Source organism: Taeniopygia guttata, chromosome 5 (genome assembly GCF_048771995.1).
Source record: "Taeniopygia guttata chromosome 5, bTaeGut7.mat, whole genome shotgun sequence".
NCBI classification, from domain to species: domain Eukaryota; kingdom Metazoa; phylum Chordata; class Aves; order Passeriformes; family Estrildidae; genus Taeniopygia; species Taeniopygia guttata.
In genome coordinates, this window is record NC_133030.1 from 1,679,728 (window position 1) to 1,705,015 (window position 25,288).

A 25,288-nucleotide genomic window follows, 5' to 3' on the forward strand; every position below is an offset into this window, starting at 1 on the left:
CACCTGGGGGCAAGGCACAGGGCTCTCTAAGGCCAAACATGAGGTGAAGCCCTCACCTTGACCCCTATCTTCACCTTGGAGATTCTAGCTGAACACTGCTGGAAGCCAGAAGGGGGTAGTGATAGGTGTGCTTTTCTATCTTTCTTCTTCTAATTCCATCTTCTTGGAATTTCCTGGGTTTAAAGTTTGCTAAGTTGAATGGACCAAATTAATGGTCTGAGCAGCATTTTATGTTGTTATAATAAGCAAGTAAATTAATAATTGTACAAACTATAGCCTTCAGCCTTTCAATGTTTTTGTAAGAACTTCCCAGTGGGACAAGATTTTTAACATCCTTTTCACACTTGCAACACTGACACAACTTAACCCTGCATGGTACAACAGCAAAATCAACAAAATGTGTTCTTCAGATAAATGCTATTACTTCATTAGTTTGTAAAGACAAGCCAGCAGGTAGCAAAACAGATCGGCAAGAAAATGAAATGGGCTATATCATACCTCCACTGCTTCCCAAACACACTTTGCTTTCTACCTAACTGGCAATCTGACAGAAAAACTGCTTAGGCAATGAAAAGTTATCAGAAGTTTTGTGCCAGTAATGCGTATGGAATGTGCTGGGGAGCACTTTTTGCTTATGAAGTCTAGATATGCTCACAGTACATAAGAAAACAAATGCATGTACAATGAAAGTGAAGACTATTACACAATAGCAATATGAAATACAAAAATCTCACTTCAATCTGCTGTATCTCTGTAAACAATTTATGCTAGTTATAAGTGGTAAATACATACCTAGCTAACAAATCTATGATCAACTTCTGATTCAATCACTCCTTATGTCAGGTTTTAATTTTCTCAATATTTTTTCTTTTTGTCCCTGCAAGTGTTGTAATTCAACCAAGTGATTCCACTCAAGTGCATGCCAAAGACATTCAGAAAACATGAGATTCATCATTTTTATGTTTTGACTATCAAAATGGTGCATGCACAAGCTTATCTAAAAACTTTTCAAGATTGCTATGGACATCTATGTCTAAGTCTTACATGTCACAAGAGCAGTGGAAGTAACAACTATATTTAGCAAAACCCAACATGCCTCTTGTACACATGATATCAACAAAAGAAGTTTTTTTTTGTTGTGTACATTTTACATTAAACACTGAGAATCTGAAAAAAAATCCCGTAAGTCAAAAATAGTCTTTACAACTTCCGCTGTATCAAAATCATAAACTAAAATTATTTCCAAAATCTTGCTGTTCATCATGATAGGAAAATAGTAAAGTAACCCTCCCTCTTCATTCTACTGAAATAACATCACCTTGCTATGTGGACATGTCCCAAATCCTAGTTTTTAGGCTTCACCAAAACCTTTTCTCAGTTCTCATGACACTACAAGATCCCAGGCTCACCACAACTATATCACCTATAACTCTTTTAGAAAGCAACTAGGAAGATTCAATTTCTCTCTCCTAGTATTTTTAACTAGCAATGCCTATTTCTTAAGAAATTATTTCTTCCTCTTTGAACTTCCCCAATGAAGACTGCTTCAGCAACAGAGTCTGCTCCTCCCACAAGTAATCCTGAAAGCTTCTGCAGGCAGCTCCCATTTCCTTCTTCAGAGGCTTCTGAAAAATGCTTCTCCAATGTGTCAAGAATGAGTTCTACAGCACACTTCATACTACTGCACTGATCAGGTGGGAAGCTTCTTGCTTCAGACAGTTCTGACATCACAAATCACTTACTGGACTTCTTCCTCTGGCTCTCACCAGATTGGAGAAATTAACTTCATTTGCACAGGTCAAACACACCAGAATGACATTCTGATGTCCAGGTTACACTACAACTATACATAAATTGCTCTGTCTCTGAATATTAATTTGCTAGAAGACATTCTAAACAACATGCACGTATAACAATATTTGTCAAAATCAATTTAGACATTTTTCCTAAGAGAAGAAAGGAACATTTTTTGCTGGAAATACACTTCACATTATATTGCTCTTAATAGTATTAGACTTTATTTGAAGTAATTAATAGAAACATATTTAAAGATGAATTAAATTGAAAAAACAGAGCAGGAACATTTACAACCAAGTAACAGACTAAAAACCAGAAAGACAGAAAAAATGAAAACAACCCTTTTGGAAATATTTTTCTGTCTCTTGGAACTCTGTATGTCATCCATAGATGCTAACAATCTAAGAACATCTAAGGCATTGTAGTGCTAAACATGAACATGTTCTAGTATTAGCATCTGCCTAACTTGCTTCCAAATGAAAATCTATTTTAACAAAAGGAAGCTAGTCCAATGAAAATAATTTAGAGGGTCAAAATAATTTTTGTTAAGATTTCCATCCCGAAACTCTCAAAACTATCCACAAGAGGAAATCACAATTCACTCTATTCACATTTGCTATCCATCAATCCTGCTTGAAATAGGGGTGAACACAGAACTAAATCATATTTTTTTTCTTGGAAACACAAAGTAAAAGATTTTTTGATGTCCTTGATTTAACATCCAGTGCGACTCTTCCTTGAGAAAGGCTTCTAACGAAGTTCCTTGGCATATTCTGTTCTTGCTTCCTGGTCTTCATTTTAATTCCTAGTGAAGAAAGAAATGATATTAGAAATAGAGACACTTCTTCAATAAACATAAGTAGACTGTAGCCGACATGGACCGCCTCTTTAGAATAGGTCTAAGAATCTTTACACATTTCCTTCCTTTACAGAAAGCCTAATTTTAATATGCAAAAATATAATCACTCAACTCAGTAATCCAGTCTTTTAATTGTATACAAAGTCCCATGATTAGACCCCAAATGACAGGAGATGCTATTAAAAAAGCACAATGGTTTATAAAAATATGTAGAAATATGAAACAATGTTATTAATCCTTATTATAGAATAGCATTGAAAAATGAACACTGTCACTATAGAAAGTTTTGTCTTTTTAATCTGAAAACAACTCTTCCTCTTAGGTATTTGGTTAAGGTTTATTCTACTCTGGTAATGTACTCTCCTGAAAATAAAGTCTATTTCATATTCAGTTCAACACTGAATAATCAAAATTTTATTCTCATTTCAGAACGTGCTTCTGCATTACATAGATCCTTAATTCCAGAATAGTGATTGAAGAGTGGTAACTTCATAACCTGGTCTGTGGTAGCAGACATTGATACTGATATAACCCTGTGTGCAATTTGCCAAATCAGTAACTTATCAGAGCTTAGACTCAGATATTCAGCTTCCAGAAAGCTTCTTGTAATACAACCTCAACATCTCCAGTGAATACAGATTAAGGCATTTTCCCTCACAGCAATTTTTACTTAAAAACATGTATGTGCTGTAAAGCCAGTGTATTGCCCATATAACTGGAAAAAGCTACACAATGGAAATGTTTTCTCACACTGCTTTTCTGTTTCATAAGAAAAGCAGACTAAAATTTAAAAACTAATATTGGATCTCCTCTAAATACCCCAAGAATATTGTTAAGTGTACCTTTGAAGACAGAGGAAAAGGAGGTAGAAATTAAGGAAAATTGTACATGTTTAACATATTAAAATCTGCTGCAAGTGCCAAGCAACTTAGTGCCATGCACAAGAAAAGGCAGAGGCTTTTATAAAATTGTGAAGACATTTGTGAACATTGGCTGGAAAAACTATTTGTAACTGATTTTATTACAGAAAAGATTTATGCACCTCAAAAAGAAGCAAAATAATTAAGGCAAACTTTCACATAACAGAACTTGCTAATATTATCATCAGCAGTATGTTAGAAGCAAAATAATTTTTCCTGTCATTGTTTTTGCCCTAAATAGCACCAAATTTTAAGACCAAAAAAATCTCTGAAAGAAGCTTTTACCTGTTAAAACAAATCAATTTGGTGTTGTAAAATAAAGCAAAGAATTAAAAACAGGCATGGAAATTCTTAGATATTTTTATTTCTTGATAAACACTTAGGAAAAGACAAAATTGATAATAAAGTTTACCAAATTTCTCAACAAGTACATAAACTATTTTAGGTGGAAGACCTTGGCTCTTGGGAAAAAGGGTTTCCCAACAACCTTGTAATATTGAACTGAATTTTGATTAGATACTACCTATATAACTGACATTGTTTTTTTTTTTTTAATAAAGGGATATACTAGTCCAATCAATGGCCTAGTATACTAGCACAGCAATAGGTACTATTGAATTGACAAAGCAAATTGAGAGGCAATCCTAATTTGCACTTGCTGTGCAATTGCTGTTACAAAGGTGATGCCTTCTGTCCCTCTGTGGTCGCCAGAAACTGATGCCTTGGGAAGGCTGGCCTAGAGCAGAGGCTGGACAGAGCTAAATAATAAAGCAGGGATTGATTAAAAGGATCTCCTCCATGGATCCACCTTGGGCAGCACCAGAGCCCAGCCAGGGCTGCACCCAAGATGAACCAAAATGGTCCCAAAATGCACGAGCGCTCCCGGGGGCTCTCCCTGGGATCAGTTCTGCTCCATTGGCACCTTGGAGTTCATTGTCCCATTCCAGCTCCAGCCCAGGCAGTCCCATCCTGCTTGTTTTTCTCTCTCCAGCCCACGTTGTTTGTGCTCTTGGGCTGAGATTTGGATCATTTGTCCTTGGTGCCCAGCTGGAGAAGGAATTGTTTTGTGTCCCTGCTCTGTGCAAAGAGCTCAGCATCCCCTCATGTGAAGCTCAGAAGTGCACACTAAAGCAGCACAAAATGCGAAAGATACTAAAACTAAACCCTGAGGCAGCAAAGGCAGCATCACCCACCCAAGCTCTGGTACTCACCAGCCACCTGGGGAACTCGCAGGACTGCGTGGCTTAACGGCACGTCCTGCCGAGAGCGCTTGGCAGAAACCGGGTCTTGCAGGCTGCCCAGCATCGTGTTCGTGTTCGAGGTGGAGCTGCAAAAGGTGCCAGAAAGGAGTTTGCTTTCAGTACAGTCATCGCTAACAGTGATTCTAGCCTTGTGTAGAAATACTTGAAATATTATCCAGTGTTCATAGAATCATAACAGAATGCAAAGAATAAACAAATTTATTATGTATATCTATGGATACTATTCCCCTTTTTCCTTTTTAAAAATTCACAAGAATGCTTCAACTGTGAAAATAAGAAGTAATGTTGGCACTTGTATTCAAAGGCAGGACGTGTCACAGTTTTGTTTGAATCCACAGAAGACAGTTTGATGGCCATCACATACAAATTACAGAAAGAAATAATCTTAAGGCATGTTACAAAATCCTTGAAATAACCAAGCTGTGTTTATTGAACAAATCACATTTTTTTATTGCTGCAATAACTTTTCTACAGCCTCCAACACAGTTGGAGGGGGTGGCTTCATAGCAGACAATACTTTTTAACTAAGCTGCAAGAAAACTGTTACAGCTTCAAATTCATTAAAACAAAACCTCTATATTTTATCCACAGCACTTTATGTGACGGACTTAAGGTCTGCAGTGAAAATTATGAACCTATCTGATCTCACCCTTCTGCAATTGCCTCACAAACTTCCCAAGTTCCACTCTGCAGACAGCCTCGTAAACAAGCTAATCATATTTATGCCCCAAGTTCCTAAGCTTTTCCTATTCCTGTAATAAATATTGTATTATTTCCACTTTATAGTCCCCCTAACTCACACTTTCTTAATAATAATTTTCTGCCTAAATGAAAATATATAGCAAGCAGCAAAGACTAAGACCTTCCTTGTGCCAATCCTAACAATCTACTCATGCATGCCTCTTTTAAGAGAACTTATGCCAATAAGAATATACCACTATTTGGTAAAATAGTCTCTTATGACTGACTTGCCTCTACTCCCTTATCCTGAAAACACAACTGTTTCAAATTATCCTTCTAATGTGGGCCATATGACTGAAATTTATGTTTTTATTCTAGCATTAGTAGGAGATGAACGACTGGAGTGAGTCACTTGAATCAGGGAAAGCATGGGAGATAAAAGAGGGAAAAAGGAAAGAAGAGACTGGAATGAAGGCACTCTGAAAAATAAGAACATATTCCTTTTCTCCTTTGTAAATGTGTTTTCATTACTCCTCTTCATCACCAACCACTAGCAAAACCATAAAGAATTTCAGTCTACAGACAAGTTACTAAGGCAGAATGATCTCCATAAAAGGAACATAAATTGTGGGATTTTTCTGTAGAAAAATTCTGGGAAATATATTCGAGACACAAAAGAAACAAGGTGAGCAGAAACATCTAATCTTTTGGGAAGTAATAAACATATGTGTGTATATATATATATATATATATATGTATATTTTAATTATTATTCAGTTATTACAAAAAACTATTTCAAATGCCTGTCTGAGAACTTTTACTTTAAGACTAGATAAAACAGGCTTCAAAAGGTCCCATACCTCTCCTTAGAGAGAATGTAGGAAAAACTAGCTTGGCTGCAGAGAACAGGTGATTTATTTTGCTAAATTCATAATCAGCTATTTGAAAATATGAGCAGTGTCTCTTTTCTCATCCTAGAACAAAAGAATTTATTCCTCATCCTGGCAAGACAGTTTAGAACAGTAATTGGTAACAATCAGAACAGTTACATGAAACTAGACCAGATGAATCTGATCTTCTAGGATAATTCTCTATGTTAAAGATGCTAATAAACAAAAAGGCACTTAAGTGTCTTCCATGTCCTGTGATCTCTCTTTAGCCTTGTCCGAACAGTCTTGAGATATTCTTTGTAAGACCAGAGTGGTGGTAGCTCCACTTACTGTCTAGCAACAGGTCATTTGTAACATGATTTTAAAATGGTTGAATCAATTTTTGCTTTTGGAAATAAGGAAAAAGGAAGACCAGCTGTTTCATAGCTAATCAGGTTGAATTACATGAAAAAAAAACCCCAAAGCCAACCAAACAAAGAAATACATACACAGAAAAATTACAATTTAACTTAAATGTCTGTTCAGTTTCAGCTTTTCTGCTGCTCCTGCTCATAAACCTCTTTTATGGTCATAAACCAGAAGTGATGATACAAAAGTTATTCCTAGAGCAGACTGCAAAAATTAAATCACAATATATAACTGAAAATGAATTATCAGAAAATCAAAGTTGATCACCTAAATATTGTTGTGTCTATTTTTTTCCCTGCTTTCTATTTTGGTAGTTTCTAATATGCTCTGGCAAAGGCAGAACATTTTCAAAAAACTTAGATTTTTAATGGATGTTGAAATTTCTCTTTTCAGAATTATGTGTCATCTTTCATTTTGAATAGACAGCAGCTACACAAGACATGATATTAGTTTATAATTATTAAGACAGAAGTTCTTAAACCAAGACTAAAGAAAAAAAATCTACTGAAGTTACCCAGAAAAGCAACAAAAATATTCAATTGAATTCAAGGATATTTGAATCAGAATAGGTCATATGCAGGTCGAAATGTCTTCTATAAGATGTTTTCAGATTTGAAATATTAGAATGAAACTGAACTAAGAAGATAAGAAATGAAAATTCATTTTTTATAGAAGGGTTAGTTTAATCTTACCTTAATATCTTTCTTTTTCTCTGAGCAGCCGAAGTCATTGCCATATATGAAGGCTTCTCAAATACTGGAGCAGAATTTTTGTTTCTTAAGGAAGAAAGATCAAGTTTGAAATAAAAGAATTATATTTTTGCAAAACATATTCTTGGTAAAAGTCAAGTAAATTTGTACTTAAATGTAAACAAGTATAAGGCAAGTTGAAAACCAAAACTGGAAATTAACTTGATTACCGTTATTTGAGGTAACTTTGCAGACTTCTGACATGCACAGCAGCTTTAGGCATGGCATTTCACAATGTGGAGAGGTTAAGTACCCATTTTAAAGACAGAAAACATAAGACTTAGAGAAAGTAACTTGCCTGAGGCATCACAATCTATTTTAAAAATGCTGTATTTTCTTTTTGGTACATATCTTCTAAAATAGGATAAGCTTTCAACTTCATTTGTTGTCACTAACATACTACTGTTTTCAAATAATGGCAAAATTGAATTTGATGTTGATCAGAATTGAGAGTTTGATTTTTAAAATGTTTGGTTTATTTATAAAATGGATACAAATGGAAAAACCCAGCTGTAAAGACAGGCAGGATTAAATGACTTGGTAATGCTTCTCACCCATATAAAAGGCAAATACCTTTGCACAATGCTGTTGCTGCATGGCTGTGACTCCTTCCCAGTTGCATAAGCAGACATTTCAGATGTTTCATCTGTACCTTCATAGAGAATGATAGTGGAGTTCATGACAGCCTCGTGGCTCTCGGGGATCACATCACACGTGGTGTCCATAATGCTGCCCCTCCTGGCTGGCACATGTGTACTGCAAGCACTGACTGCCCCCAGGCCTGCCAGGTGCAAAGCCTCCTCCACCACAGCCTGAGCAGAGCAGCTCTGCACAGCCTTTCTGCACGAGTCTGGAGTATAGACTAGAGGGTAGACCTCCTTGGCAAGAGAATCCTCCAGGTGGTGCAAGCTGCTGTGGCTGGAGGGAGGTGGACTTGGAGCTACCACTGGAGAGTCCATCAGCTTCCTCCTGGTTCTCTTCTGTGGTTGTTCTGTGTATACTAACACCTGTGTATTGTCATTCCGTTCTTGTGATGGTGTACCAAAAGAGGTGCCTGTCAAACATAAGTAATGATGGTTACCACATCTAACTGCACATACTACCTAAATCTTGCTTCTTCCCTAGCGAGACATGAGCAGAAATTCTTACAAATACTATTTATTTCATATACCTATCAACTTGATAATTAAGTGAGATTATTTCCACTGCACCATTGTCCAAGATGGCATTTGCTGAGACACTCAAAGTATTATAAACATGCACAGGTTGGCACAGTTAATCCCAGAGGTTAGAGAAATCATCACAACTAAGATCTGACACATGACAAGAGGGGATGGAAGAGTAAGAGTATTGAGAATTATTGCACTACCATGACAAAATTCAGACTTGAAGATGGTACAATCACAGTAACCTAGAGCTGACTCCTGATCAGAGCCAGGTTTTTTCCCCAGCAAGTACCATGCAGAATAATGAAAGACTGTTGAAAAAGGAATGACATAGAACCATCTAGAAGGACAAAATTTTCTGACAGTGCAAATGAGAAAATAGTGTTTTGCAAAGGGGCAAACAAAGAAGTTACTGGTATTAGTTACTAGGATTCTGTCACCCTACTCTACCAACTGTGGGGAACAAAGCTCCTGACTAACAACTTCCCCCACCCTCAAAAAGAAAGCAAGCCATACAGTGTAACTGGCCATTCTCATTCATCCTGATTGAAACAATTTTTCTTGAAGAGTCATAATGGTTTTATTTTCAAGTAAATAGGCTTTTTCTGTCTTACTTTGGCCATTGCCTTTATTAATTTCTCTTACTCAAGCTTTCAGTGAAGGAGGATCATTTTAAGACAGCTCACTGTTCAAATGGTGACTTATACAGTTATAATACCAAAAACCTATGAAATTTCTTTTTTAAACAAATCAAGAGCAGGAGAGGGCTGTCAAAACCCCAAGTGCTTCTATATTTAACTTCCAGCGCAAATTTAAGAAATGAAGCCTAGTATCCTTAAAATGCCTATGGATTGGATCCCCTTCAGCTGGCAGCCAGACTCATACTTCTCCTTTCTGCATTGCCTACTTCATGCCTATGAGCAACTAAACTGCAAAAAGAACTCCTGCTTTTTAAATTGATGCAAGTTACTCAGGAATTAACTATGGTATTCCCAGAACAGTGTTGATAAATATTTATTTCTTCTAAATTTCATTCTATTTGTGCCTCAGACTAAGAAAGCTAGTTTGAACTCCTCAGTCTGAATGCTTCTATAGTTCTCTCTCACGTGTTAACACTTAGGGCATTTTAACTGTTCCAAAAACATTCTCTGAACACGACAGATTGATTAAAAACATGTATGTATTATATTACTTCACCTCCACAAGCTTGATTTGTTACAGAAAGCAAGGCTTAAATAGTTGTAAGCTTTTTCTCTGCTTACCATTTCACAGGACCCATTTAATTTTGACCTCATTGCCCAGTTGCAACCCAATTTGCCAAGATGCTTTAAAAAAGCTGGTTTCCCCAAGCACTCTCAGAAATCAGATCTCCTGGGAAAAGGTTCAAGTAAGATCCTCACTGACAAAAAGCCAAGGAGGGATCATCTCAGCACTGATTTTGCTACACACCTTGGTACTAGACATGCCATATGATTGGATACCCAGCTAGATGAGATAATGCCCAGTTGGAAGACAGAAAACAGGGACAGCCAAGGATTTAAAGACCACAATGAAACCTAGACCTGTTCCAGGAGGCTACAACAGGTAGTACCAAAGTGTGCACAGGTACCAAGTCAATTAGATAAAGGCCACAAGACTGTTCTAGCTTGCCACAACTTATTCAGTAATGAAACCATTGAAAAACCAAAGCAAACATTAATTCCTCACTCAGGGGCTCAGTGTCACAATGAACAATGTTTAAACTGCTCATGGGAAAAGCAGTGTGGACAATTACATGAACAATTACATGGAGCTTTGAAGAAACACATAGATAGAAAACTTGGGCCTGAGAGAACTACCTGGCATGAAATAACTGAATTGTGAATTTGTCTATCTGTGCACCTGTGTACAGCTCACTTTATATATGTAAAGGAACTTTTCTATGTTAAAATGCAAAATAGATGATTATCTTATACAGCATCTCATTCACAGCCAGTTTTCACCAGGTGAAATGGAGCAGGTTGCTGAGATGCTAATTGCAATCTAAGCACCAAGCTAATTCAGGATATTCCCCATGAGCAGTGGAATGGAAACAGCAGTAAAACAGGGCCTGGGCATTCCCCAAATGTAATCTTTACCTCCCCCCAAAATAAAAAAAGGCCCACTGTGATCAAGACATATTTCTCCAAGACTTGGTTGGATTTAGTAGTAAACAAGAAACTTATTTATGAACAATTTAAAACATCTACTCTCTGTCACTATCAACAATGCTATGCTTCATTATGTAGTTGCTCTTTAAGTTTGTTTTAATAAGTACAATATATGCCTCAGTGTAACAGACTAACAAATCTTTAAAAAAATTCTAGTCATCACAACCAAAAATTGAATCCAAACCTTTTTCAAAAATACTTTTGACATCTTATATTCTTAAAATACAAAAATAAGGTTTATATAATCTAGTGTTTGAAACAACTATCCATTAAATGACTCAGGACACATTTAAAATATTCATTTATTAGTTTTTACTCCTATTTATATGCATCTGAATGTCTGTTTCAGGAAAAGTGATGGTTAGAATTCTATTAGTCCATTGCTACATTAGGACAGGGAGGTTTCAGTTTCACAAAGTTTGCTTACTGTAAGACACTGAGGTTTTGCTAATGTCCTAAAGTTACTAGAAGAAAGTCTGATGGAGAAATATTTTGGTGGGAGTGCCAAGGTTTAGAAGCTTCTACAGGCCTAAATATTGGAAGCATTTTAAAATTAACTGTAAATACCAGCATTTAAATCATTAACTAAATACGTAAAGAACACAAAAGTACTGCCAACATAAATAATTTGATGAATTCCATCATAATGGAGCGCATTTTGTACTGTAATACAAGTAAACTAATAACGATACTTGCAGGAATTCTATATAGGGCAAATATAAGCTGTTAGTAAAAACAAAAGCCTGTTTTTAAAATCTATTTATTTCTGGAATAAAACTCATTGCAAAATTAAGTTAAAATCAACAAGCTTTTCTTGTCATTAAAGTCTTGGAAACGATACAAGATACTTAAGGAGTGTCCCTTCCCACAGCTTTTTGTGAGAATATTAGGTTGCTTCTAACACAGTAAACAGGTAAACAAACCAGCAATATCGTATTTAACTTGGCTTCACTATATAACATAAATCAAATATGATGGAAAAAAACAACTCCAAAATCCTAATTCCACTTTAGCTTCTTGTTCTACTGCATATAGCTCCAAACAGTTATGACCTCAGGTAAATAAACATGCAGCAAGAAAAACATTATGACCCACAAAACAAAGAATTGCCACTGCTTCTACTTCCATCTTACTAAGGAAGCAAGATATTGAAGCTAGTTGCTAACTGTTTTGCAAGTGTAAAATAGTAGCCTTTTAAAGGGCTACTATTGAGAAGTTTATGTAAAAGGGACTCAGACAACAGAAGTTGCTACAGAAATTCTACTACTTCCATAAATTTCTAAGTACATGATACTGAGGATGATACTTGAAGAAGGAAGTAGGGCTATTTACATTTCCTTAAAGAACAAATCCAACTAGCTCCTCAATGGATGGCTAATGGTGATCACTAAGTATTGTCATTATTTTCCTACTGAGAGATAAACAACATGCTCTAACTATTAAGAGAAAAATTTTCAAACTTGTTTCTTAATAAGGCAGAATATTATGTTTATAGGCTATATTTGCTTCATGTTTTATAGCTACTTCAATCCTTTGCACCAATATCGTCATCATAATTCAGTAATATTGTTTATTTTATATACAAAAATGAATCACTTATATGCTTTACAGAACAGCCACAGTTAACTTGATGAAGTAGCTTAAAAGAAAAATTTGGAAGTTTTATTTCCTTAACTAGTACTTTCACACCTATAATGCATCTCTTTAAAAATAAACATTATCCCAAATATATTTTAGAGATCACATATTTGCTGATCCTTAATTTCAGGTTGGTGTTTAAAAAAGATAATTGTCAAAATTCTTTAAGATACTATTTAAGAGATTCACTCAGAAATTAAACATAAAAGCCATTGCCCACTGATCAACCACCCCCATCCAGTGATACGAGGTGGTTTTGTTCCTAAGTTTGCTGTATCATTTGTCCCAAAAGACTATTCAGAAGTACTGATTTATGTGACAAGAAACACAGCAATATCAGATATTTACAGTCCTGTGCACTAATAGCAGAAGCAGAATGCACTATGTGTGAAACATGAGTCACAGGAAAAGTGAGCAGGGCTCATGGCAAAACAACTCTGATGAATTGAGTTAGTTCTAATTGACATTAGGGACAAAATAATTGCCAAGACTTGTCTTCTTCTGGAACTCATGCTAATACATGCATAAGGGGATTATTTCTGGAAACTGTGCTAAATTAAGTCTAGCAGGTTGTTCTGCTAAAGTGAAATTAAATATTAATGTATCCATTTCAATAAACATTTCTGGGCTACCACTGATTGATCAAATTACAATTCTAATCATACGTTTTCATTCCTTTAACAACTGACTCATGGAATTCCAAACTGCAAATGAGGTCTAGTCAATGCATTTCAATTCCTTAATATTCCTGTGACCCAAAGGCATCATCACTGTGATAGCAAGTTTCACAACAGGTTCACAAACAACAGCTGTGAGCTGAAAAAGGCTCAAATCCAGGCTGCATTCTTGCAAGTCCCAGTGATCAGGTGTACTGCTTCACACAGCATGAGAAAAAAATACTCAGAAGTCACCTGAGACAGTATGGAAGAACTGCTCAGTAAGACAAATCTTTCCTATTCAAGGCACATGCTTTTCCTACTTTTTATTAAAGTCTTTTGCTGTGTGCAACTATAGCTCAATTTTCCCTGCCATACAAAATAAAAAATTGACTTTTCAGATCAGAAGGTTTGTGACAAGGGGAGGCAATGGATGCCTTTTTTTTTTTTCCCCTATAAATCAATTCCATCCTCTCAGTGGTAATGTACAGTGAGGCTTCTGGAAATGGGATGCTTGAAACAGTGCCAAGAACTTCCCCATTCAAAGAAATACATGCAAGTACCAGTCAGAGCTCTCCACGCATCAGGCTGAACTTGGAATACACTATGGCTCCCCATTAACGAACACTTAAGAATGGGTGCCCAAATACACTCTTCAATTAACTCATGCTTTCTTGGAGACAAATAGTCAAATTCTTCATGACATTGCACATTTATAGTTATATGAAGCATACACAAGCTTAATATAAAATTTTAATGTATATGTAAAAAAAATAAATTGGAAAGCCAGCATTTTCTGTAAAAAGCAACAAATTTAACTTCTAATTAAGGTAAGGATTTTACAAAAGGTGTTTAAAGATTTCAAAGGCTAAAGGAAAAAGAAGACAGAAGGTGGTCAACTCCAGTAATGAAGCCCTTCATTTTCTTTGGCAAAGCATATGATCTTTAATGAGCTTTCACTAGAAATCAAAAGCTGATTCACTAGAATTGACCATCTTGATAATTTGACCATAGAAACAGACATTGAATGAATGGCCAGAAAACATCATTAGCTTTTCCTCCCATACTGCAAATTTAATACTGTTAATTATATGAGAGACCCATTCCAAAGGAGTAATCGTTATTACAAACAAAGACTTGGGCATTACTGCAAATCAGCTGAAATTCTTTGCTATTTTGAAACTCCCGATTGGAAGAAGGACCTTACAACAAGATCATATCAAAATGACTTAATAAAGTAAGAACATTTAGAATGGTATTCCAAGAACTTATTTCTGTAGAAGACTTTAAAGAAAACTAGAATAACCCCCCCTGCCCTTTCACCTTTGCTATCCTTCTCTTTGCAGTTTTCAGATTCTCTTCCCATGTCAATTACTGGTTTGACTTTGTTCTTCAGGACCAGTTAAACAAAGGTAGTCAGTTCCCAAGAAACACACAAGACCTTAAGGTCCTGCTTTCATAGTTTTACCTATTCGACAGAAATTATGTAGCTGCTTTGACCTTTTGGAGAATCAAAGTGCTTGTAATCAAAAAAGTTATTTAACTTAAAATATTTTAATTTTTATGTGAAAACACCCAATAATAATCAATTTGCAACTCAACATTATTATGGTTCTCTCAAAGAACTGCAGGCAAAAGTTTGTATCATTGAAAAAGTTTCTGTAATGATTACAGCCTCATGTTCTGCCACACACAGAATTCAGCACTGTCTTTAAACACAGACGGTCTCCTATATGACCGCCCATTTCAACACATGGCAACTAAAGAGAGACCTGTAGTTTGTTAATGATTGAAACTTCCAAACTGGATAATGAATGGATACTGCACACATCCCTAGATACGTCTGAGTTCCACGAGAAATACAGTTATTTGTTTTGTAAGCCTACATTGAAGAGAAGTGAACATTTTTCTCATAATGCTTTGTGTTTTATACATGAGCGCTATCTATCTCATTTTTGCAGAGGGATTTTACATCAAAAAATTGTCTTCCAAATGTGTTAACATAGATTCAAAGCAACACCTGAGATTTGTTACTAGCAGACCTAGTACACTATCTTCCTCAATCTAAACACTCCAGACTTACATTTCATAGAAATGAATCATTGCATTGCCATCAAGCAAACAAAAAATTGAAGAGAAGCTATTTAGTTGTGTCTGTGCTGAACAGAAAAAAACTTCAAGCAGTAGTAACTGGATTACTTTTTCCCTCCCCACCTGTATTGAAGCGATTGTATCAACCCCATTAGTATTTTAGGTAACCTTTCCCTAAAGGTTGCAAAATTTGGAGAACATTTCTACCATGTTTTATCCTGTATCTAATGAGAGGGGGTAAGGAGCCAACCAGGCCTCTTCCAACACAAAACTTCAAGAAAGGTAGAAAAAGAAGTTGATTAATCAACAACTCCAACATAGCTAAGTAACATCAGAAACTAAAATTCACAACAATGATAACCTACATACTACAAGACAGACTCATTGCAATATTTTGTTACAAAGGATATTCCAGAGCTTCTGGATTAGTGTCCCTATCTATTCTGTCAGAAAACACAAGTACCTCTACACAAAAAAAACCAGTTTCTAAAAACATATGCCTATGATTTAAAATAGATATTAGCTTTTAATCTTGCTGAAAGAATCCCTTACTAACATGGGCAGAATAAGAAGTGTAAGCATGCAAATCTGTTAACCCTTTTCCTTCCCTCTGTAGAAACAAAAGCAAACACACATTAAAAGAAAAACCAACCCAAACTAAAATCAAAGCCACTCATTAATAAAACTCTCAAACCAACCAAAACACAAACAAACCAAACAACTCCAGCCCAGAGCCAACAGTCTGAACTTCACACTGCAGACAGTAAGACACAGTCTATCAATTATTTGGTACCATCAACAGCAACAAAACACATGTTAAAAAATCACAGACACTCCTTATGAGAAGATGGACAATACATGGTTTTGATACAATAATTGTCAAGCTATATAGAAGAAGAAAGTTATCAAAAGGAGGAAACTCATTTCACAGTTCACCAGGGGTCAATGCTCTTTCTGGAACTACCAGCTTGTGAGAAGCTGAAGTACTTTTTGAAGCAGTATTTATCTCTTTTTCCCTTGTTACCTATGGATGTCTGTCAGTTACAGATTATTAGCAGTAATGAGAAAGCCTCAGGGTGTTGAGTGCTCCCTGTCCACAGCACAAAACACAAGCATGGGCCCCAGAGCTTGCACTATCAGGATGAAATTTGGCATGTAATCCATCAGAACAGCACTGACTGTGAGGATTCTTCATCCCTTTTTACCCAGACTATGCTCCAGGGCAACTTACTTGACAGCTGAAGAAGAAAAGCCAGCTTTATAGAGCTATGGGGAAAAAAAATGGGGCCATCAGGATAAAACAGCCAGTTCCATGGTAGATATGGCAAATCCTTTGATTCTTGGAAATAAACTTCTAAAATATTGTAGTAAATTGATTCCAAGAGAATCTGTAGTTAATACTAAATCACATCTCCCTCAAGGCTATTGGAAATTACACAAAACTATACCTGCTTAACGTTTCAAGCCACTTTAACAGAATTATAACCAACCAACACTATGATTCCTTTCCCATCAATGTCACATGAAAGATTCAAATGCAATTTTTAATAGCACTCACAGGATCTATTAACATTGATACATGGGGTACATTATAACAAGAGGATTAATTCACCTGTTACAGTATATGCCTAGCCATTGAAAAAGTAAATATCTTGCCTATATCTAATTAAGAATGGTGTAAAATTCACAGAAAGTGGGCCTGAGATTCGATTTTACATTTGGCTTCAGTATCTGCAGAAGTGCACATCTGTGTTTATGGATGATATCTGACTGTTGCAGGAGATATTTACAAGTATTTCCAACAGAGAAAAACTTAATGATACACTTACTGCATGGGGTGTTTGGTCTGCTCACAAGCTGTGGGAAGGAAAAGATAGCTGACATTTCTACTCCATGGTTTTGATTTTGATTCTTTTCTTCAGCCTGGTCAGCCCAAGCTACAGATTTTTGTCTTTGAATCAGCTGCTCAACCTCTGCATATTCAGTCTCACTTAAGTCATTTGTCAAGCCAGCTTCTTTCAACATCAGGTATTGCTTGCGAAGCACTGGAAGTGCAGTATTTAGTACTCTGTAAAACAGCAAGACGCAAGACAAGTTCCCTTAAGGAAACACATTTTTAATCCAGAAAACAAGTTTGAGAAAAATCTTGCTTCTGTTTCAATTAAAACTAAATTCTCTAAATAGGTCTTCTCAAGTTACAAGTGTCAGAACATCTTATCCCACCCACCATGAAATCATACTTACTTTTCTGTTTGCTTATTATACTGATCTTGAAGGGACACCAGAGTCAACATGTGCTCAATCTGGGCTTTAAGGGCCTGAACTTCTAGGTTTAAATGGCAATATTGCAGATCTTGATAAAGTTCCTTTAAGAAATTAGAAATAAAAATGAAAATCAAACAGCTGTACATCAAACTGGTAGGAAGAAACTAAAACTTCAACTAAAAATAATATTAGATTAGTCTATATTGAAAAGTAAAGATGGAGTGGAGCTATATTATTTTAATAAATTTTTACGGTAGAAAAGTATGAATTATTTGATTTTTATTTACATGCATAAATGTAACTTTGTAGATTCCTTTGACCGATAGTATGTGTACTGCAATCAGCATTAAAAATCCAACAGGCACACATGGATGCTTATCTATGCATGCCCAAACATGTTTGCCTCTTTTTGTATACTCCCTCCATATATTTTACTTTATTTTTATTAAGCTGTTCTTAACTCAGAGGTTTTACCCTTTTTCCAATTGTCCCCCCATCCCCAACCATGGCAAAGTGAGAGGCATTTTACTTTTGGGATGCACCCATCTTGACCCAGGAGGTGCATTTCATTTTCAACACGGTGCAGCCATTTGGTGTTTTCCTCAAAAAGATTGGTCTGCTCTTCTTTCTTCTTCTGCATGAGTACATAGTGGCTGTTAAGTGCTGAAAGCCTTAGATCCCGCTTGCAAGCGGCCTAAAAAAAAAAATTCCCCCCCCAGAAATAATCAGCATTTAAAGTGGAAACCTTCAAATTATGTCTACCAAATTCTCTTTCTTTATAAAGAATTTTTTCCTTATTTTTATAAAACATAACCAAATAATTCCTAGCAACTCGAGTATGTCCTACAAAAAGCCTGCTAAAGGAAGGATAAAACATTAAGTAAAGGAAAATCCTCTATCTTCAAATATCAAAGTCTTCTGATGTCTGTACTGTTTCTGAACTATGACAACTAGAAGGCACAAAACCAGCAACAGCAAGCTGGACATAAGAGAGGTAGTGTCCTAACAAGGCAAGGGGTACCCTTTTCTATTTAAAAGACAACTATACTCTGTCCTTGATCTCCATAAACAGGTCACTACATCAATAGTCATAGAGGAGTGATAATCTGTGTGTCCCATTTTTGTGAAATATTTATGCCTTAACTCATTACACAATTGCTTAAGAAACACTCACACAAGTATACCAAAATGAAGAGTTGATACCCTGAACTACATTACAGAAAACTCACCTTTTCTACTCTTTCTTCAGAGCACATCAGTTGAATTTGTTCATGACACTGATTCTGGTAATATTTCTTTAGTATATTTTCTTTCAGTTTCTTTTCCACACTGAGGTACTCTTTTCTGATTTCCTCACGGTTTGCAAAAACATTTTTAAGTATTTCTTTGTACCTAAACCCAAAGGATAATAATTAATTATTTATTGAAGACTTTTTATAACTATCTCTTTGATAGGGAAATTTTAAATTCCAAATTAATAAAATAAAGAAATTAAAAGGAAATAAGTAAAGCCTATTATAGACAGGTACTAAATAAAATGTCAGTACATCAGTAAGAATTTTATGTATTTGAACTGAAAATGGGATGTGAAATTTTGAAGGAGTCACTAAAAATAAATCTTATCATAATTATGAAGACAACACTGGGATTTAAAAGACTTATGTGAAGAAGCTTCAGATGCCTTTCTCTAACACCAGAATATACTAAATACCTATGTTCTCTACTTTTTACATCAATTTATTAAACAGATCAGACTACTGTTGCCATAGACACACAAGGTGCTCAAAACCCTGCTAGCTATCCTCAAAAAAAAGGAAAACCACAAAGTTCTGCAGATACTTTGCCTGAAGGTGCTGTACAATTTCCATCACTAATGGACGACAAAAATCAGAACTTTCACCCGTTTTAACACATATTAGGCTAACGCGAGGGAAAACCAAACTGTGGTAGATGGTACTCAAGGAGTTATTGAGTGACCAGTTATCTGGGTACCCCTGGTCTGCAGCACAAGGTAGAATAACAAGAACAAGAAGACCTGGAAGCATTGCCATACTGCAATACAACTTTCACTGGTGGTACCTTCTCACTTCACTCCTGAATACTGAAATTTTACAGTACAGAATGGCCAAAAACTCACTGTACATCTCAAGAACAACCAACCTCATGTATAAAGTATTTCATTACATCCTACATTGTTGGAACTTTAAATAAAAATCAAAGTTTAACATGCAAGTGTTCTAAAGACATACAACATTTGAGGTTATACAGTTTTCAGTATTAAAAAACCCATACAATTAAAAACTGTAAAAATGCTAAAAAAACCCAGGTTCAACTCCAGAACAAGTTAGAGACTTTCTTGTCATGTACTTGACTTCTTGCCAGTGTTTCAGAAATAGTAATTCTATCTCAGTCTAAAGTTTGACTGAGTCTTTTATTCTGAATGTTTTACTACTTGCCTTTTAAAAAGAAACAGAATTAAGAAAATAATTCTTCTCTGCAGATTTAGAAATACAAGAGGCTTTCACTGAGTGTCTAGAGGATGCTATCATATCTAAGTAAAATGTGTACTAAAACACTCACAGAATTTATAAGTGTTATTACTTTAAGGAACAGTAATAGGTTAATAGTTGGAGTCCATGACCTCTGAGGTATTTTCTAACCTAAAAGATTCCATAATAATGAAAAAGTCAGCTGCAGAGTATCAGAGCTCTTACATCACACATTTCCTATCTATATAATTATTGATTGATTACACACTGCTTGGAGAATTTTTGTCCTCCATATTATCCACAGAAATATGCTTCCTTCCAGCTGCCTGGGAAACAGCAATAAGGAAACAAAGTGCATTCTCCCAGTTTCCATCACAGTAAAAAGCTGTGTAAAAAAAGTTCAGAGGAGAGTGGAGATTCTGATTCTTTGTACCCTGCTTATGAGGAGCCATGACTGCTAAACCAACCTTTGGTGTACTTATATTCACCAGTGTTCCAAATGAAGCATAAAGTATAGAAGCCTTTGTGGATTCAGTCTTTCAATTAGCACATTTCTGTGTCCACTGTCTACCCTAACAGGCTCAAGACTTGAAGGGTTGGCAGAGAGCCCATCTCCAAGCTTCGGCAGAAGGAGGAATGACTTTTAGGTTTGAAGAAGCAAGTGGTGTACTCAGTGAGTCTCTTTCAGGTAACAGTGATGCAAAAACCATGGGTCGTTGGACTGAAATACAAGACAATGAAAAAGGCTCTCTTCCCTGTCCCAACTAAAAGGGAGAAGGCAGCACAATACCTTCAAAACCTGTAATGGGAGAAATCAACTCATTACCCACACTACATTGTTGTGACGAATCTGGCAGGATACTCCTGAGAAAGAAGAGAATGAGACCTCCACATAATTTCTGACATCCAGAGGGACTGGGATAGGTTTACATGTTGCCCTTGTGATTTTCCATAACAATGAAATGCAAAGGAACATTCTCTGACCAGCAAACCTTGGCATGGAATATGTTCAGCCTTTTGAAAAGATATTTTAGAGACCTTGCCCTTGACTGACTCTTCCCACACACAAAGAATGAAATAAAGGGCAAATCACAGGAAATTAAATCAATCTTAAAGACATACAGTGCAAAAATATGCAGGAAAACTGTCAGAACTATCAACATGACTTCGAAGCCCACACTTCTTTTGAAAATTTAATTCAAATAACCTGAATGAAAGGGTTTATTGAAATGTCTGGAATGCCACTAAAATAAAGCACAGTTAAAGAATATCTTGCTTTGAATGTTTTTTTACTATACCTCAGAAAGTTTTCCAGGTTAAAAACCAGCACATTCAAAGGGCCAAATAATAAAAAAAAAAAAAAGTTAGCTGAATCAACTTAGGCAAGTAATTGTCAGAAAGATGAGATGAGATATGTAGAGACACATCCAGAAAGTCTTTCCAAAACCTACCCTCTTCATTGAATACAGTGACTTCTGCAACAAATAGATACCTCACATTTGAGTTTGTTACATTATGTGTTCTCTCATGAGACTGTCACATGAGAAAAGATAGCCAGGAACATTACCAGAAAGAAGAAGAGGCCAAGAAGTATTAAAGCAATAGAAAGTAAGGAATCTACAAACATAAAGCAAACCCTTTATAGAAAACCTTTCAGGTTTTGTCTCTCTCAAGCCTTGCAGGAAAGATCCCACTCAAATCAGTGCCTGCCAACAGTCGCAGAGCTGCTGTCATTTATGCAAAACTGCATTCTGCCTACCCACAAACACAACCTGTTCAGGAGCTTTGCTGGAAGCCAGCATTCCTATGCTCCTTCTTGTCACGTGTCATTTCCTACATCCTCCCCTTTCGTTTTAAAACCACCACCAAGTTGTTCTAAAAAGAACCAACACGTCAGGCAAAGCCATACCTAGATCTAAGTAAAGCAATGTTAAAATGAGAAAACCAAGACTGAAAAGAGTAGGTTTGTTTAACTTGTAAATGCATTTGTAAAACAAACTCCAGCTTGGAAGCAAATGTGATTCATTTACCTTTCTATTTCCATTCGCTGGTTGTTTGAATGTTCTGCAGTATTATGATTTTCAGGAATGCTTGCTTGCTTTTCTTCGTATTCTCTCAGTTTCTCCTTCAGCATTAGGATCTAAACCAAAAGAGGCACCTTTCAGTTGAGATATGTTTTTTTGTTTGTTTCCCAATATTATCATTCTGTGCTGATATTGAACAATTTTACAAACAGCAGCAGGTGATATTCCTCTCGGAAGACAAAATTTTCTTCCTTCAAAATACATTAGACCCATATTACCTTACAGATTTAATCCCATCAACTATTTATTATATTCAAAGTTAACAGATTTTCTTACATACCTCTTTCTTTTGTTCCTTGCAAATTTTAGCATACTGGCTTATGTGACTGTCCAAACTAATAACGTTGCTCTTCAACTGCAAAGAAACAAATTAGAATTTAAAGGCAGCTCCTTCATGTTTTCATGCATAATAAGCATGCTGTGTGTATGTACTGCATAGTTACATATACACGTTATGAGAAAAGATTAATAAAATTCTGACTTGCACAACAAGAATATGACAGCTTTTGCTGTCATCTGTTGCACACCCATGGCCAGGAAATTTCCCTCAACAAATCAAGAATAATTTCATTTCCATATGCAAGCACATTTTGCATTCATTCAGATTAGTTTTACTATTTAGATGTCTGTCTTGTGCATTTTATAATAAAAGCTACCATTAAGTATGCAACAAATGGAATATACAGTGAACCCCATACAGTGAACCCAGTGAAACACAGAAAAATAATTAGAAGCTGCAATGAAAAAAGATGATGAAAAATAAAATTAAGCAATAGAGAGCAGAAAAGGACATTCCAGTTTTTCATTTATCAAGACAATCTTGCTGAGCTTCTTGACTCCAGCTGAATTCTACCTGTACAAACCTGGACTGGCTCTTGTACAACTGGTCAGAAATGTCTTTAATATACTTTTCAGTTCTCTGAGAAAGTAATAGCGAAATAGTGGAAAAGGATGTGAATTCTACCAGCTTTCCAAATTTCATGCTCACAAAACAAACTGTTTCAAACTGGCAGCATCATCTCATTAAGGAAGTTATGCTGCTTTTAGGCCAGATCTAGGATTTACTATGTATCCACTACACCTATCAGTCAGATAAGAAAGAGTTAACTGTAAAGAAAGAAGATGCAACAGAACAAATTTTTGAGTCAGAAGGGAAGCAAAATATAATATTCCAAAAGAAATTATTTTTATTTTAATACTACATTATTGTACTTTGACAAGAGATCAGTAAAAGCAATATACGCACAGAAGACTTGATATCCTTTGCTCGGTTTGCATACTTCAGAGTATTATAGGTATCATCATAAAACAAAGAAGATGGGCTAATAGCAGCTATCATTATTGTTCTGCAGTTTCCTCCAAGAGAATCCTTCAATAAACGAGTAAGTTTGCTGTTTCGATAAGGAATGTGTTTCTTGCTCTAGAAAGAGTGATAGATATTTGTATGGTTTAGTTAACTGTACTTTAAATAAAAGTCTGCTTAGAATTTCCACAGTAATACAAAACATGACAAACAGCCATGAAACTTTTCTTTGACATAAGCTATTTTTCTTTGAAGTGTCTGTACATCTTAAGTCTCTTGGAACTGTTCAGCACCTTTCCAACATATGTATTAGCTAAGTTACCTTCTGATGTCTGGATATGTAACTCCTATTTCTGTGATGGGACAACTAACAGAAAAGGTAAACTACATTAAATGACTTTCGGTTTACAAAATCATCCACATTGGAAAGAACCTCTAAAATCCCTCTAATTAAGCAGGGTCAGCTAAAGTAAGATAGCAAGGATTACGCCCAGCAGAGTTTTGATTACCTCCAAGGATGGAGATTTCACACCTTTCCAGGCAACACATACTCTGCTTTGTGAAGCTACACAATTTTCATCTCATGATACCAAGTTTGGTCACTAGGAACCCAATCCCGTATCAAATAAACCAATGTGATTCTTCCATACATCTGTGGTACAGATTTTTAACTCCACCTTCCCCTCCAACAAGATGGTGATGAGGACATGCAGCATCAGGAAGGGAAATTAAATCTGATTTTCTCCCAGCATATTTGAAGGAGGAATTTGCTAGTTGAGCAGAAGGACAAAAAGACTGTTATGGTAGACAATGGACTTCACTTATGCAAAGGCTCAGGTTTTATCATTCCTTGCCTTGAGCTGGTGAGCCAGATCCGGAGACTGACCCACTGCTTTGAGCAGGCATGTGCGTGTGTATGGATGTATGTGAGATCCCAAAAGAACAACTTGGAAGAGGTGCTGTTTTGTCCTATAAAAGCTACTCCCTTGTAAGGTTATTCATGTACTCATGCAAGCTTCCCTATAGATGCTTCATTTTGAAGAAGCTAGATAAGAAAAGCAGGTACCATTCATCTTTAATGCTATCCTTAGGCAGCTGCACATCATTTTTGCGATTTCTCACTCACTGGGACTGTCTTTCAGCTATCACAGATACGATGGTGGAAAGCCTTAAGACAATCTTATATGAGAATGATGATGTGAGCAGCATCAGCAATGTAACCCACATTATTCAGTCAGCTGATCACTTTTTAAAATGTTTTCAGAATCCTAGGAGGCCAAGAGTGCATGGGCAAGCAGCACATACCTTTGGATCTGCCAGGGCATTAATGACATTTCCAAGAGCCAGCAGGGACCGGTTAATATTTGTTCCTTCCACAAAACGAGCCCCCTTGGCACTGGTTGCATTGGCACGTTCAGACCCTGCCAGGTCAATGAGAGACATTTTGGCAATACGGATGTTTTGATTAATGCTAGCTGTTTTGTCTTGCTGCCGAAGGTAAATCTACAATTAAAAAAAAAAAAAAAAAAATTAAAAAGTGACCACTAACCAATCTAAGCAGTAAATTCATTTCATAGTGTAACAACTGGTTTAAGACATTTGTATTGGATCTCCTGCCACTTTCCCTTCACTTAAGTGGAGCACAAGGTACTTTGTTCTCTCACATCCTGCTGCAGAGGATTAAGCAACCAACTGGCCCAAGCTCACAAAGCAGCAATGATAAGAAAGTTTTTTTTACAGGAAAAAATTAATTTCACAGCTCTTGATTCTTCTGCACCAAAAATGCATATCACACTCCTGAACTTCAAACTGAAAGAGGTGTTCCTTTTTCAAATGCACAT

General features: G+C 36.1%; 1 protein-coding gene across 8 annotated transcripts in view; it reads right to left on the minus strand.

Moving 5' to 3' along the window:
* Positions 1-1,990: 1,990 nt before the first annotated feature.
* Positions 1,991-25,288, minus strand: part of KIF18A (kinesin family member 18A) — a 30,484-nt gene continuing 7,186 nt past the window's right edge. For 5 of the 8 annotated variants that reach the window (XM_072929415.1, XM_030273334.4, XM_072929413.1 and 2 more), the window contains exons 6-17: positions 24,753-24,950; positions 23,391-23,564; positions 22,425-22,499; positions 22,091-22,200; positions 18,801-18,963; positions 18,101-18,265; positions 17,551-17,672; positions 17,136-17,374; positions 8,140-8,620; positions 7,510-7,614; positions 4,788-4,903; positions 2,314-2,602 (exon numbers count right to left, since the gene is read on the minus strand). In XM_072929415.1, coding sequence (XP_072785516.1) covers positions 2,454-2,602; positions 4,788-4,903; positions 7,510-7,614; positions 8,140-8,620; positions 17,136-17,374; positions 17,551-17,672; positions 18,101-18,265; positions 18,801-18,963; positions 22,091-22,200; positions 22,425-22,499; positions 23,391-23,564; positions 24,753-24,950 — 2,097 coding nt within the window. In that variant the 3' untranslated portion in view covers positions 2,314-2,453. Of the gene's footprint in view, positions 2,603-4,787; positions 4,904-7,509; positions 7,615-8,139; positions 8,621-17,135; positions 17,375-17,550; positions 17,673-18,100; positions 18,266-18,800; positions 18,964-22,090; positions 22,201-22,424; positions 22,500-23,390; positions 23,565-24,752; positions 24,951-25,288 lie in introns of all 8 variants that reach the window. The other 3 variants (XM_012573759.5, XM_072929416.1, XM_072929417.1) reach the window with 1 other exon arrangement.